This window comes from Eschscholzia californica, unplaced genomic scaffold, assembly GCF_041429995.1.
Source record: "Eschscholzia californica isolate CP2 unplaced genomic scaffold, dmEscCali1.0.p SCAF_6, whole genome shotgun sequence".
Taxonomy (NCBI): Eukaryota; Viridiplantae; Streptophyta; class Magnoliopsida; order Ranunculales; family Papaveraceae; genus Eschscholzia; species Eschscholzia californica.
This window is the reverse complement of record NW_028238483.1, coordinates 28,186,479-28,202,399: the sequence shown is the minus strand read 5'-3', so window position 1 is coordinate 28,202,399 and position 15,921 is coordinate 28,186,479. Positions and strand designations below refer to the sequence as shown.

At 36.0% G+C, this 15,921-nt stretch overlaps 3 protein-coding genes and 1 long non-coding RNA gene across 4 annotated transcripts; 2 read left to right on the top strand and 2 right to left on the bottom strand.

Moving 5' to 3' along the window:
• Window positions 1–1,194: 1,194 nt before the first annotated feature.
• On the bottom strand, window positions 1,195–2,927 carry LOC147533163 (short-chain dehydrogenase/reductase ARMGADRAFT_1018421-like). The gene is made up of 4 exons (XM_086647716.1): window positions 2,256–2,927; window positions 2,067–2,160; window positions 1,709–1,823; window positions 1,195–1,628 (listed from the first exon to the last, which is right to left on the bottom strand). Exons 1-4 carry the CDS (start codon window positions 2,673–2,675, stop codon window positions 1,418–1,420), a joined length of 840 nt encoding a protein of 279 aa, XP_086503842.1. The 5' UTR covers window positions 2,676–2,927; the 3' UTR covers window positions 1,195–1,417.
• Window positions 2,928–4,028: 1,101 nt separating this feature from the next.
• Window positions 4,029–6,243, top strand: LOC147533162 (PIF / Ping-Pong family of plant transposase). Its single transcript, XM_086649064.1, has one exon. It carries the CDS (start codon window positions 4,625–4,627, stop codon window positions 5,972–5,974), a length of 1,350 nt encoding a protein of 449 aa, XP_086505190.1. The 5' UTR covers window positions 4,029–4,624; the 3' UTR covers window positions 5,975–6,243.
• Window positions 6,244–6,754: 511 nt separating this feature from the next.
• LOC147533161 (uncharacterized) lies at window positions 6,755–8,625 on the top strand. Its single transcript, XR_015227895.1, has 2 exons — window positions 6,755–7,031; window positions 7,662–8,625. It is a non-coding gene; the product is annotated as an uncharacterized LOC147533161 (long non-coding RNA).
• Window positions 8,626–9,189: 564 nt separating this feature from the next.
• LOC147533160 (patatin-like protein 2) lies at window positions 9,190–14,557 on the bottom strand. Its single transcript, XM_086649063.1, has 5 exons — window positions 14,332–14,557; window positions 14,042–14,229; window positions 13,731–13,923; window positions 10,194–10,358; window positions 9,190–10,078 (listed from the first exon to the last, which is right to left on the bottom strand). The coding sequence occupies exons 1-5, from the start codon at window positions 14,458–14,460 to the stop codon at window positions 9,533–9,535; spliced, it is 1,221 nt and encodes a 406-aa protein (XP_086505189.1). The 5' UTR covers window positions 14,461–14,557; the 3' UTR covers window positions 9,190–9,532.
• Between the last annotated feature and the right edge of the window lie 1,364 nt (window positions 14,558–15,921).

Below are 15,921 nucleotides of genomic sequence, written 5' to 3'. Positions count from 1 at the left end.
CTAAATAAGTAAAAATACTAAAGAATCTCTCTCTTCTACCTGTCTCCGTATCACACCACTGCCACGGACCACACAACCAAAAAACACCACCGTTGTTACAATACTAGTACAAATACTAGTACTAAAATAACCACCCTAGTCTTCACCGGAAAATCGTCGTCGTCGCCGGAAAAACTGTCTTCATCACCGGAAAATCGTCTTCATCGCCGGAGAACCACCACCGTAGAGGAACCGCCGCCAATGCAACCACCCACTGCCCCATCTCTTTGACTTCACAAACACACCACACATAGTAACCCATCTTCATTTTCATTTCTATCTTCTTCATCTTGTTTGAAAGCGAAAGAATAGGATTCGTTTTGAGTTGGTCAGTCAACAAAACCAGAGAAGTTAAACCATTTGATGATTCAAAATTTTCTTCCCTACCCAAGACTTGATGATCATTCAATATTGTGGTATCGATTCCTGAGAAACCCATTGATTCTAATAACCTAAAGAAGAAAGTTCGAATATAACAGATGAGATTGGCAACAATTGCTAGTAATAGTAATGGAATCGAATCTGAGGAGACATCATTCAGATTACTACATAAACCGAATAAGGGTGTGAGTTATGGAAAAGAGGAATCAGACGAGAACTTACGATTCTAGTCGGAAAGAAATCGATGGAGACTGACCAAGAGGAAGTTTTGTTGAGAGAGAGAGAGGAAGAGTAGAGGACATTTGTTCACTTTGGTGGGGTTACTCGTTTGTAATCTGGACTATTGCTCCAATCAACCGCCCATATTACAAATGGGAGGAGGGACCTATGTATGAACCTGGGATTTTCAAGGACCAATTTTAGATTTGATCGCTTTTGGGTCGCTTTTTAACCTTCGCTCTAAACATCACTGTTGGTTAGTTAGATTGGTTTCATATTAATAGCGATGTAAGCGTACATACTGTATTTAAGTGGAGAGAAGATACTACTAGTAAGCTATGGTATTCCTTGATTCCATTCTTAAGAAAAAAGACAGGAACGAATGTGTTTTAGAATGAAGGATAAAAACTAAAAAATTATGTCAACTATTAAAGTTGACAAACAGAATAACAAAAATGAGGGCCAATATAAAAGTTGGCCATATTTAGAGGTGCAAAATGGAATTATATCCCCCACCCAAAACGAATAAATTTGAGATGGACCAAAGCTTCCAAATAAAGAAAAAGAGAATCTATTACTGAATCTTCCAAAATTCAAACCACAAGCACTCATTCACACAAAACACAAAAAGCAATCTTACAAACATACCATAATATACAAGCAAACAAATCCAAGCCCCCAAACCAGCTGGTTTCCATTAATGGAATTAATGGTGAGGGGTTAAAATATTTAAAAAGATGATCAAGACCAACCAAAGCTAAAAAACCCAAGAAAGGAACTAGTGGAGGTCAATTTCTTGGGTCCAAGCTGATGGGTCCTGTACATGCAAATGCCAGTATGTCTGGGCCAGTGCATCTGGGTCTAACCATCTCACCTCCAACTTGCTACTCATCCCTTGTTCTTGATCATTACTCCCAACTAGAGATCTTTGTTGCTGCTGATTTTGATTTTGATTTTGATATTGCATTGAAGATGATGAAGAAGATGACCTAAACCCCACCCAACCACAATTAATGGGGAAGCTTAATAAATTATTCTATTTAACTTATTTAGGTGTTGTAATTCAAACCTTAATGGTAAGCTGATGACACCATTGATGATTATATGAGCTACATGAATACCCAATGGTTGGAATTCTCTTGCCATGCATTGTGATAGTCCTCTCAGTGCAAATTTCCCACAACCTGTTTGTATTTCTCTTGCCATTATCATTATCTAAGAAGAAGAAAAAATTGAGTCGTCTGACTCAAATAGACCAAAAATCAGTCAAAATTAGCCATTTAGATGACTAGATGAGTCAGGCGTCACGAATCAGACGAAAACAAACATTCTGAAATCTGACTCCAGTCAATTCAGACATCGAGTTAAATTTCAGATTTGTCTTAAAAAACAAAAGACTACCAAAGTAATGTGAAATTTAAACTCACTTAATTCAGAGAAACCAGCAATGCCACTGAGAGAAGCAGAGCAACCAGTGAATAGAATAGTTCCTTTACCTCTCTCCACCATCCCTTGTATAACCTAATTCATCAATCATCATATAATTGAACTAATCAGAAACTAAGGGTAAACAAATCTTGATGACATAAAAGGAAAAATGGTAGAAAGGTAGCTACTTGTTGGGAACAATGGAGGGCACCAACTGTGTAAACTGCAAGATTTTTCTCAAAAGATTTGATATCAATGTTGGTGAAATTAATGGGTTGTTGTTGATGATGATTAAGTAATGAAGGACATGAATTATAAACAAGAACTTCAACAAAACCAAGTGAAAGAACAGCTTCAAATGCTTCTTTAATACTTCTTGATTCTGAACAATCTATTCTTATAGCAAAAACTTGAGCTTTTTCTTGTCTTGCTATTTCTTCTGCAAATCTTGATAGTCTAGTAAGATCTCTAGCTAAGATAGCAACTGTATAACCTTCATGAGCAAATTTTCTAGCTATGGAAAGACCAAGTTTTGGACCAACACCTACAACAGCTGCTATGCCTTTGGGTGAAGTGTTACTACTTGCCATGCTCCTAAGCATCATCATCTCTCTAGTACTACTTTCTCTTTCTCTAGCTATATTCTTTTAGTGAAGTTAGATGATGATGGTTATGATCTTTGTCTATTTCTTTCTTATATGAGAGGCTAGGTGATGAGAATCTATTGCACTTGCAAATTCCAACAAGAGTGAGAGTGATGTTGGGGCTATTTAGAGTGTAAACTGTCAATGTTATCCAAGGTGCCAACTTGTAATTTTATATCTCTGTCAAGTCATTGGAATTTGAAATAGTAAAACTCTAAGTTTTGGAAGTATTCCATGTACACATATAGGTCCTTACCACTTATTACCACATTTTAGCCAGAAGTTTTAAACGCGCCCCTTGGCATTATCCTGTATCCATTCGGCATTAAAGTAATTTGTGAAGTAGATAAGTCTTGAGAAATTCTTAACATTACTTTAGTGATCTTATATTGTTCAGGATAACGTCCGGAGCCTAAAACTACTATGGGAGAGAGTTTAAACTTACAAAGTATCAAGATTTTGTTAGTGGACTCGTGGAGCATTCATCGAGAACAGAACTCAATATTTTCAAGGAGAGTTAGATCGAATGGGTCTAATATGATGTCAAAAGCCTGGAGTAGTGTCAAGTGACTCAAGTTATAAATTTTAGGAGAATTAATAGCATTATTTCCCATTGCCTGCACATAAAATTTATGAAGCAGACAAGTTAGTGGAAATTTCTTTATTAGAATGTTTGGAGAGGCAAAACCAGCCATTTATCAGTGTCATGTTTTGTTTTTATGTACAATTGGATTTGTTTCAACAAAAAAAAAATGTACAATTGGATTTGGTTCATGCATCTCTCTCTTCCATGCTGAACTGAACTCAATAAAAGGGGACAAAAAGAGTTTGGATATCCAAATAGTTGTTGCTGATTTCTTATACTGTTCTGGTCTGCCCAAATAGTTACCCCAAACACTACCAATCTTTCTGCCTAGTTTTTTTTTATTGTCAGCTTGGCCTCGAACCCTTGACCTCTAAGGTGGTAGACTAAACCTCTTAACACTCCATCCAAGAGTTGTTGACATCTTTCAGTCTTGTTGTTGATTCTGCAATTCTGAAATCTTTTTCTAATTGTAGCAAAAGTTTCCAATTCAATGTGGACATGATTAAGCAAGTCCTATTCCTATTATATTTGAGAGGATGAAAAGAGACGTTCGAATTAATCTTAGGTTGTTTGATACCTTGTATATTTGTTGAAATAGGTAGTATCTGAAGAAATGATCTAGTTTTTAGGTTTTGATTGTAATTTTATTGATTTAGGAGTCACACTGTGTGGGCTCATCAACTTCAAACTATACATAAATGGTGGTTTTTAACAACTAACAATAAAAGCCATTTATTTGCTTCCCTCACTCCAATCCCAAGTTTATTTATTTTCGTAGACCCGATGAAAATGAACACACTTCTATGTGATACATTTATTTGCTATCTAACACAATTAAGTCGGGTAGTTCAAAATGCAAAGATATATTATTGTGCACTCATATACGATTAAAAAAACATGTTTCTAAAAAAACGAAAAAAAGTCACCAACAACATGGTCACCTCCCCGGCAGCTGACATCTAGGGAGAAATAGACGGCGTTTCTCTCTGCAGCCCGAAGCGATCCACTGGATCCTGGATCGATTGTAAGGAGAGGATCAAATGCAGATGTGGATGAAAGTCAAGGACGAACGTGGGATTCCTAAGAAATGGACAGTGCCTATATAACTTCCCTCTTGAAAAGTTGGGCTAAGCTTACAGGCCTAAACCCAAATGTGTGCAATCTTAACCCAGCGAAGGGCGCCCTTAAAACCTTTTACCAGTTCGTACGTGCTCTCTCCTGTTCTGTGTCTGCAACTTTAATGGCGTCTGACCCAAAAATCCATTCCCTCCCTTCTTCCTCCCCCAATTTGTAACACAGACCAGTGAGAACCCTAGAGAGAGAAAGTATGGATCAGTCTTTCCTTCTATTGCTCTCAAACCTTCTTCACCTTCAAAACAACCTAGATCCTTCTTCATCTCTCTTATCAGAATCTAACTCCTCCTCTTCACCCTCTTCCACTCTCTCATCTTCCTCCGCCGCCCCTCTTCTCTTCTTCACCATCGCCTCCGTCCTCTCCTGCGCCGCTTCTCGTCGCTCCTCCTCCACCTCTTCCTCCACCACCACCACCACCACCACCACCACCACCAAAAACAGAAATAAACACAAAAACAAAGAATCCTCCGATCTAAGCATCTCCGCCTTCCGAGTTCTCTCCACTGAACACATATGGACTATGGAACCACCAGTTCGCGACGCTCAATGGCGTTCTTCTTATGGTCTTTCTTACCCAGTCTTCGCTAGTCTCGTTGATCAACTCAAACCTCATATTCTTCAATCTAATCTCTCTTTACCCTCTGATTACGCTGTCGCTATGGTTCTTTCTCGTCTCGCTCATGGTCATTCTTCTAAAACCCTAGCTTCTCGTTACTCTCTTGATCCTTATCTCGTTTCTAAAATTACTAACATGGTTACTCGTCTTCTTGCTACTAAACTTTACCCTGAATTCATTAAAATTCCTGTTGGTCATCGTCTTCTTCAAATCATTCAAGCTTTTAAAGAATTAACTTCTTTACCTAATATGTGTGGTGCCATTGATGGAACTCCTATTAAACTCAATCGAATTCCTGATGATCAAGTTCATAATTCTTCTAGTTTTCGATCTAAACATGGGTTTCCATCTGTTTTACTTCAAGTTGTTGCTGATCATAGAAAAATTTTCTGGGATGTTTGTGTAAAAGCCCTAGGTGGAACAGATGATGCTACCCATTTTAGGGATAGTCAATTATACAACAAACTTACTTGTGCTGAAATTCTTAGAGATTCAATGATTACGGTTCGAGGTCATCATGTTCGTCCGTATATCGTTGGAGATTGTTGTTACCCATTAATGTCTTTCTTACTAACACCATTTTCGCCTAATGGTACTGGCACATTAGCTCAGAATTCGTTCGATTCTTCTCTAATGAGAGGAACATCAATGGTGGAACAAGCAATTGGTTTGCTTAAAGGAAGATGGAGAATTCTTCAAGATTTGAATGTTGGACTTAATCATGCCCCTCAAACGATTGTGGCGTGCTGTGTATTACATAATATTTGTCAAATTGCAGGCGAACCAGAGCCGGAATTGTGGAAGGAACCTAAGGAGACTGGATCTCCGGCAAGAATACTTGAGAGTGAGAAGTCGTTTTATCATTTCGGAGTTAGTTTGAGGCAAGCCATGGCTGATGACCTAAATGAGAGGCAAAGGGGAAGGTAAGTGAATAAAAATGACTATTTCTGTTTTTCGGTTGTCTTCTTTGTAACATGTCTAACCATAAATAAATTAGTTAGTTTCGTGTTTAGTTATATAATCTAATCTTGGTATCGAAATGTAGTGGTTTGTGGTATAGCTCTATAAGTGTGTATCTACTATTGTAATGAAATTGAAAACCTTCCCTTTACTTACATTTAAAACTAATATTCGGAGTGAATGATGGAAATACATGGTAGTGCGGAAATGGATTGGAAGATGCTTTCTTCGTTGAACTTAATGTATTCTGAGCATTCATTCTCGATCTTAAATTGTATTCATGATCTTGTTGCATTCACTTGCATTCTGTGAGATGTCATAGTGTTTTTCTTTTATCATAGATTCCTTGAGGGTACCTTTTGAAATGGTATTTGAATTTTGATACTGTTTTTTGTTTCCATTTTGAAAATTATGCCTAAGTTAATCAGGTCATATTCTTGTTGTTCCTGTAACCCTTCCTTCCTTTGAGATAGCTGGTTTCCTTTCTAGGTTACTACACGCTAGTATTCTTAATAGGATAACGAGTAACTTAAGTTTTCGAAACCCTTCTATAAGGGGGTCTTATCTATCTCATCTAATTGGGTCATACCCATTTTTGACGATTAAGTTTAAAACCACTCCATTGAGTCTGTAATTAAGGTTATGTTTTCGTTAATGACTCTAAATCCAAATAAAATTTATACATAATGTAGTTGTTTAACACGAGTTTATGACATCGTGTACTATGTGTATTAATCTCATATTCAGAGTTGCACCTTGAGCTGAAAACTCATGCATTCGAGAAGAGACTTGTTTTAAAATATAGATGCATTACAGAGAGAAGAATGTATACACATCAATCACTGTGCTGTTTTGAGATGAAGAATTACAAATTCAAGTCGAACTAGGGTTTATGGCTTTCACTGCAACTTTTGGGTGTCCCTAAGTTGGATTGTGGGCTAGTTTTTTTTGGTATACTTTCTCTGTTCAGAAAGGAATTCTTTGATTTAAAACCTGCTCTTTCGTCTTGCCATGACGATTGAATGTCAGAGCAACTCCAGCCCCAGCTAGGCGGAGGCCATAAATTCAAATTTATGGCCTCCGCCTGGTGCTCCAAGCCCAGTCGGCTGGGGCGGAGGCTGGGGCCGATCCCTCAGTCGCCCCTAACATTAGGGGCGACTGAAGGCTCCCCAACATGACCGTTGGGGAGTCCCAACGGTCATGTTGGGGTGATTATCGACGTAAAATTTTATCCAACGGCTAGGATCTTCTCCATTTTTTTATTTTTTTCAATGTAAATAATAATTTTGTAATTTTAATTAGTTTTAATTCTTTTTAAAATTCTAGAAAAACTTAAATATTAATAATTAAAATACATCCCACCAAATGTCGGTCCCCGAATAATTTTTCAACCTTGGAAAAAAGAATATTATTTCGAAAATAGTTCAAACACGTGTTTTATATATACATAAAAGCACACACGTTTTTCGCACACCAACTAAAAGTCCACACACGCGTTCCCATATGAACAAATTTTCGGCATCAAGAGAGACTGGGGCTGGAGCTGAATTTTAGAGGCTGAGCTGAGACCAAAAATTTTGAGTGAAAAAGTGGTTTTTTCGGCCTAAGACAGACTGGGTTGGAGATGCTCTCATGTATTGCCATAAATGTGGAGTCATGTATTGCCATAAATGTGGAGTGAACTTTTCATCCACAGACTGGTCGGTGTTCCATTTTTGGTCTTGCATACTAGTTCGAGCTCCTTTTATGACAAAAAGATGACGTTATCAATGTACAATGATATCAGCAAATTTACTCAGTTTTGCTTTGTCGTTGTCATTCGATTCTGAAGTATTTTTGTGAGAAGAATTAATTGATTTTATCGACGATTATTTATGGTCATAACAAATAAAGGTAATTACCTCGAAAACATTTGGAAAAAATCAATGGCTGAGAATGTAAGGAGTAATAACCATAAGAAGGTAGGTTGTTATAACCATCTACCAATTTTAAATATCAAGCATCAAGATTTCCTCCAATAAATTCATATGAAAATCTCTTCCTCATTTATGGGGTATTCATCTATATTTCAAGTTTTCTGATCTCTCTAATTTTCCTTCTCTCTCTGGTTGAATCTATTCATCTCTTTTTACAAGGAGAATTAGAACTAAGGAGAGAGAAAGAAAAGAGAGAAACTCAAATTTGAATGCGAGATGGGGAAATATGTGGAATTGTTGGACACAGGAGTTAGAATTGCTTGCCGTTTTCAATCTCATTGTCCTCAAACTGCTCGTATGTATTATAAACCTCCTCAGACCGAACATGATCATAATGGACGCAGCAGCAGCAGCAATATGACCAGTACTAACCGATCATTTTTCGGCAATGCCGTGCCCAATTCGCCCCGTGGAAAAGCTCGTAATATTGCTTTTACTGAACCTTTAACACCACGTTCGAAAACTATTCTTTATTCGGTTGTTTGAAGATTTTGATCTCAATGTTACTACATAGTAGTATGGTATTTCGGCAAATGAATATACGAAGAGATCAATTTCTTATATTAGCGTTCTTTTTAATGGTCTCGATGTATTTGGTTAATTTGAAATGATTTCGAAATGTTTGTTTGATTAGTTTGAATAGTTCAATTTGGTCCATTTGAGTCGAATAAATCTAAATTAAGAATTCATTATGTGAAACAACCTCAAATGACTACACCAACTTTGTTTTGTGCAATTAGACCAAGGGTCTTCCCATAATAACTAGTCCCTCAGAGGGCTATGGGAAATGATGTGGATTGAATTTCCTAGATAGACGACTACATAGAGGGTCTCTGCTAGTCTTTTACATTCTTGGTTTCTCAACCCCCTTTTATCAATATCCAATCCCAACCAATGAGGTCCCCAAGTTCCACAACATAGAATCTGTAATAGTCCCACATCGCTCGCAAGAGTGTCCGGAAACTGGACTATAGAAGTAGGCTCAAACTTAGTAAATACCAAGGTCTTTTGGGTGGGCTCGTGGTGCCTTCGCCATATACAAATCTCCTTACCCGTGTGAGGTGGTCAAAACGGGGACAATATCGACAACTGCTAGGGCTTGGGGCGTTACAGAATCCTTCTGAAAATGTCAAACGAGTCACATTGAGACAATAAAAAAAAAAGCAAACATTGCCAAAGATCTTGAGAAAATCAACATCCCAATCATGAGACAATAAACAAATGTCAGACGAGTCACATTGAGACAATAAACAAATTACAAATTCACAAAAGGAATAAAAAACTAAATGCAAGCTTATTTGAAGACACAAGACAATAACAAGTTTGATTTTAGAACCAAATACCACACGAGAAATTCTATTCATCCCTCTATTTAATCCCTCCCCCAGCCCTCCGCTTGATGTGGTGACATACCATTTGAGCGTAGAGCAAATGGAGAGAGAATATGCTCAAGTGAGACGTCGTCACATCAGGCGGAGGGTTGAGGCAGGGACCAAAAGGAGGGATGAATAGAATTTTGATAACTCATACACAATCTAAACAATCAACTCTAAAGATGCAGGGTCGTTGTCTGTTTGGCTAGTCGACGACACCGTTCGTCTGATAGAGTTTTAGCGAATAGAGTAAGAGCTTCAGCATTTGTTTCATCATCTCCAACCTCTTTAGGCTTACCAGTTATCATATCAAATCTTAAAACTTGTTCATTCAATAAATTCCGACCAATTTCTGCAAGATCTGACAAATTCTTTTCAGTCGATATATCGACCGATGTATTATCACCTTTTAACTTATACGCTTGAATTCTTAGATAGTTGTTCTCAGATTGAAGTGCTTGCAATAGAACAGAAGTATGAAAGTCTACGACACCAGTACTTGCATAAGAAAAACTGTCAATCAAAGGAGTTGAGCCATTCTTATAGATCCATCCAAAAACACCCCATTTAGCAGCTATATCTGCTGATTCTCCTTCTGATTTTGTTACTCCTGTACCCAGTGAAAGTATATGGAATTGCGTGCCATCCATTGGTCTTTTATGAGAGGACTGTGGGGTTTCTCTCAGAATTTCTTTGGAGATATGACTTATTGCCATTAATGTCTGCAAAATATAAGTTTGGTTTCAAAAGTTACTTAATTTTACAAGCATTAGTGAGGGATCTACATTGTTATCCAATCATATTTACGTGTTTTGAGGGCGATATAGTCAAACTTACTGGATTATTAGCAGCAACTCCTCCATCAATAAGGTTGTGGCACTTCAGTTTTGTTTCCGTGTCATCTTCGACTTCAAAATAGTGTGCTGGAAGATATGTTGGGGCAGCAGAGGTGCTGATCAATATGTCGGATAACAACGGATTATTTCTTTCCCGTCGTTTTGCCTGTTAATTTGAATTTCATAAGTTTTTGATTCTATAAATAATTTAAACCATAATTAGTCAACTTTTAGTAAATAAGCAATTCAACATGACTACTCCCAAGTATAGTACTCTAATAACCATAATCAAATGGAAATGGTGAGATCCACTAATATCATGTAACTATCTTACTCAATATAAACAAATGCGAGTCAACACTTGGTTGCCCAAGCGGTTTAAAGTGTTGACATATACTCCAAAGGTCCCTGGAGGTCCCCGGTTCGATCTCCAGAAGAGGTGGAATTTCTAGGTAATTGAATTTGGGGTTATTAGGGCATAAATAATGTAGTTGGGCTTTAGGTCATAGTTTAGGTGGACTTTAGGTCATAGTTTAGTTGGGGTTTAGGCTCGTTCTTGTTAATTTGGCAGTTACCGTGCTTATCACATCTTTGATGTATCAACGCTATTGTAATAATTATCGTACATCGTAGTCAAATTACGAAATATACATATATACATATATATATATATATACAAACAAATGCGGTTAAGTAGTCAACGAAAGATTTTAAAACAAAAATAATATATTATATACAGATCTAAACTTTTATGGATCAACTTTCCATAAAATTAATAGAAAATTATGGATCTTAAATGTCATTAGTAGATATAATGGTGAGAGTATTCTTGGTGGCTTTGATGTCACACCCATAGGTAATTGTGAGGGTTTTGTCTCTAATCCTAATAAGGCAAATAGGTTTTGTGAATTGTCGACCAAAGTGGTGTTTGTTTCTCGGCCAGCGCTTTGGGGAAAGCTAAATAGTTTCCGGGGTGTGAAGACTTGGTCAAAAATTGGTCAATTTTGTTTGACAATTTTATTTAGGGGGAAAGCAAAATAGCTTCTCCACCTCAGCTCTCTCTCTCCACCTCACCTCACTCTCTCTCCACCTCACCTCCATCTTCTCCGATTAGGTCGCCGGCCGGAAAATTTTCCGGCCGGCGACCATTAAAAAAAAAAAAAAAAAATTTTCACTCTCTCTCTCTCTCTAAAAACTCCGGCGAAGGGGTTTCCCTTCGCCGGAGTTCCGGTTTGTTGAAGAACAGACCAGATCGGTCTGTTCTTCAATAGACTGGAAGTGGTCTGTTGAAGAACAAACCGGACTGGTTTGTTCTTCAACAGACCACTTCGGTCTGTGAAGAACAGACCAGTTCCGGTCTGTGAAGAACATACCAGTTCCGGTCTGTTCTTCAACAGACCGGGACTCCGGCGAAGGGAAACCCCTTCGCCGGAGTTTCTAGGGAGAGAGAGAGTGTGTAATTATTATTATTTTTTTCTTCATGGTCGCAGGCCGGAAAATTTTCCGGCCGGCGACGAAATCGGAGAAGACAAAGAGGTGAAGTGGAGAGAGAGTGAGGTGAGGTGGAGATAGAGTGAGGTGAGGTGGAGAGAGAGTGAGGTGAGGTGGAGATAGATTGAGGTGAGATGGAGTGTTTTTTTTTATTTCTCCTTAAAATTTATTTCCCCGGAAAATCTCTAAAATTATACATATTCCCTTTAAAATTTCACACCCCGGAAACTATTTAGCTTTCCCCAAAGCGCTGGCCTTGTTTCTCTTCAAATTCAAAACTCAAATCTGACATCTGAAATGTCTAAAGTTGTATACTAGATTGTCAGTTTTTGTAATTCGTGATCTTACTTATCCTAATAGCTACTTCAAACTGATTATGAATCTATTCGAGTCAGAAGTAAAATAAACCTAAATTAGAGTAACATGAAATTATGATTGTGCCCCTAGCAAAAAGGTCAACTCAGTGAATCTAGATTCAGATAAATTAGATTTAGACAAGCAGATTCAAACAATTTATTTGAAAGAGTATTAGGGGGGGTAGTGATTGGGGACATTGGGGGACATTTTCATGTCCCCCAATGTCCGTGTTATTGGTTGGGGACATTTGAAATGTCCCCAAATGTTTGTGTTATTGGTTGGGGACATTTCAAATGTCTCCAAATGTCCCCAAATGTCCGTGTTATTGGTTGGAGACATTTCAAATGTCTCCAAATGTCTGTGTTATTCGTTCGGGACACGAAATTAGGGACATTTCAAGACAAATTGTTTTTGGGGACATTTGGAGACATTTTAGTGTAAATTTGGAGAGCTTTTGGAGAGAAAATGTCTCTCAAAATATGGAAGACACTTGGGGACATTTGAGTAAGGAAGATAATAAAAATAATTATTATTACCAAATCATATTATAATAATATTATCTTATTATTATATTACTACATTATTGTATTATTATCATTATTACTATTATTATTATTATTATTATTATTATTATTATTATATATTTGAGTAAGGAAGGTAATAAAAATAATTATTATTATCAAATCATATTATTATAATATTATCTTATTATTATATTACTATATTATTGTATTATTATTACATTATATTATATTATATTATATTATATTATATTATATTATATTATATTATATTATATTATATTATATTATATTATATTATATTATATTATATTATATTATATTATATTATTATATTAATATTTAACTATATTAAATAATAAATATTTACCAATTGTCCATCAATGTCCACAGATATCTACAGATGTCTACGAAAGTCGAAAAATATATATTTGAAAATATTAATTAATTTTTTTTATTTCATATGGTAAGACAGTAATAATATTAAAAATAATAAATATCAACTAAATATCTATCAATGTCCACAGATATTCACGGATGTCTACGAAAGTCGAAAAATATATTTTCAAAGTAGTAGGGCAAATTTATTTCGTATGATTAGACAATAATGATTACATTAAAATAATAAATGTCTACCAACTGCCATCAATGTCCTCAGATATCCACAGATGTCCACAAAAGTCGAAAAATATATTATTGAAACATGAGTACAAATATATTATTTCATATGGTTTGACAATAATGATAATATTAAAATAATAAATGTCTATCAATTATCCTTCAATGATAATAATAATAATAATAATAATAATAATAATAATAATAATAATAATAATAATAATAATAATAATAATAATATCCACTACACATTTTGTCCATGGATTCAATATGCTGAAATGTCCCCAGGACATTTTGTCCATGGACCAAATGTCTTGAAATGTCTCTGAGACATTTTGTCTATGAATCAAATGTCCTGAAATGTCCATAAAGACATTTTGTCTACGGACAAATGTCCCGAAATGTCTTGAAATGTCTCTGGAACATTTTGTCTCTGAGTGTCCTCCAATGTCCTGAACCACTACCCCCTTAGTATTGGTTATTTAGAATTGACTTTATAAGGGAATCAATGACATAGAACCAAAATAATACAGTAGTATATTATGTCTTACACTGTGAGTAGTGAAGACGACAGGCTGAAGTTTTTTAATATCAAAAGCAGGAATGAGAACATTAGTCAATGTTTTGTCAAGCTTCATTTTGCCCAGCAATTTTTCCAATGTCTCACGTAAATACTTGCCATCGTATTTTGGTCCGGCTACTGCCCAATACTTGCTCATTAGGGAACCCAATATATAAGGCTTCCTGGAACATCAAACCCTTAACTGTCAGATTCCAAAATACTACTTGGCAATACCTAACAATTACACCTATTAGTATTGCATTTTTTTCTCTGTTAGATGCATATTTAATGAATACATACGTAGTAATACGAGGAGGGAAGATTTTATGGGAGTTGTCGAGATAAAATTCGACGGCACCCCTAGCAGTGTAGAGAGGACGTTTGTTTTCATCGGGAGCAGTAAGCATTGCTGTCAGTAGTCCTCCAGTACTCGTTCCAGCGATCAAATCAAAGTAATCTGCAATCCTTGCTTCTTTTCCATCCAGTTTCTACAATATACATATGCATCGATCATTACAAAATAATTATATAAAGTGATATAGAATGAACTAGTATTGACATTCTTTGCTGTAATAAAAAGCAATGAATACCTGTAGCTCAGCCTCGAGGAATTGGAGGATGGTGGCAGGAATTATACCTCTAACACCACCTCCGTCAATGCTCAAAATTGTCACAGTTTTGACATTACTAGGTGGTGCAACTTTGGGACAGGTCGCCATTAAAGTTTGTAATGGTATAAGGACACTTAGAGAGAGAGAGTAAGTTGAGAGACAGAGAGAGAGAGAAAGAGAGAAGGAGAGAGAATGTCGTAAGGATTGATTTGTCTAATTGAGGACTTATATAGCTATTTATATAGGGTTGATTCCACTTTGGCCCCCTAAAGATGATCAACTCACCAAAAGGCCCCCTAAAGATGATCAGCTTCTAAAATAGCCCCCTGTTCAATTTTTCTGTTAGTCAATTTTAGTCAACTTTAACAGTTGACTAAGTATTTCCTTTTATACCCCTGTTTTAAAAAATTATCATATTTATCTTTTTCCCTGTACTGTTGGAAAGAAGTTGCCGATGACGGGCGTACGACACCTCGCTGGCTAATAAACATGATGATGTATTAGGAAATGTTTAGTTGTTTTGGACATTTTACTTGCACTATCACTATCCGTAAGGAGGGTTTGAACACAAATTATTGGTATTAAGAGCAAAATAAGGAACGATTTCTAGAATCATTATCTTCAATATAAAAATAGTTTATACTTAAAAACATCTCTAATATAAGTTTGCAAACTATTGCAATTAGTTTCCAAACTATTTTTAAAACTGTTGCAAACAAATTGCAAACAAATTGCAACACTTTGAAAACCATTGTAACCATTTGCAAAAAGTTCGTAATAAATTGCAAATCACCGCCAATAGTTTCCAAGCAGGTGCAAACCATTGCATCGAACTTCCATTATTTTCTTAATTTATAAGAAATAGTTTAGGAATTTAGGTGAGGATATTTTAAAAATAGAAAAAGGTAAAGATAACAAGAGAGAGATAAAAAGAACTAAAATATGGCCGGTTGTGATTTTATAGAAAGTGAATAAAATAAAGGATTTTTGAGGGAGAGGCCCAAAAAATGGAGGGTAAATAAGCATTACCCCCAGCCCAAAAAAAAAATTAGAACCCAGTCCAAATTGTCAGGACAGCTCACAGTTTCCTGGTTTTTATTTTATTTATCCCTCTTTTACCCCTCCACGGGAAATTTCTGTGTTTTCTGACAATCTGACGGACGACAGCGAATCAATTAATTCCCCGTACATGACGTCATGTCAGAGAAACATTCAGATTTTCTGAAAATTCAAAAATGGCGCCATTTTTTGACGAAATTTCAGCCAATTTTTTGGATCCCTCCCATTATATTTTGTTTCAACTCCTTCTTTCTTCTTATTTATACATCCAAAAATCTTCTTTTCATCATTCTTATTTTGTTTTTCACATTTTATCTTCTTCATCTCTTTCAATCTCTAAAAACATAAATTTTCTTTTCTTTCTCTCTCTAAAAGTTTTATTTTCTTATTTTTGGATGTCCATCATTCTTTTTTGTTTCACATTTTATTTTCTTCATCTCTTTCAATCTCTAAAAACATCAATTTTCTGTTCTTACTCTCTCTAAAAGTTTTATGTTCTCATTTTTGGGT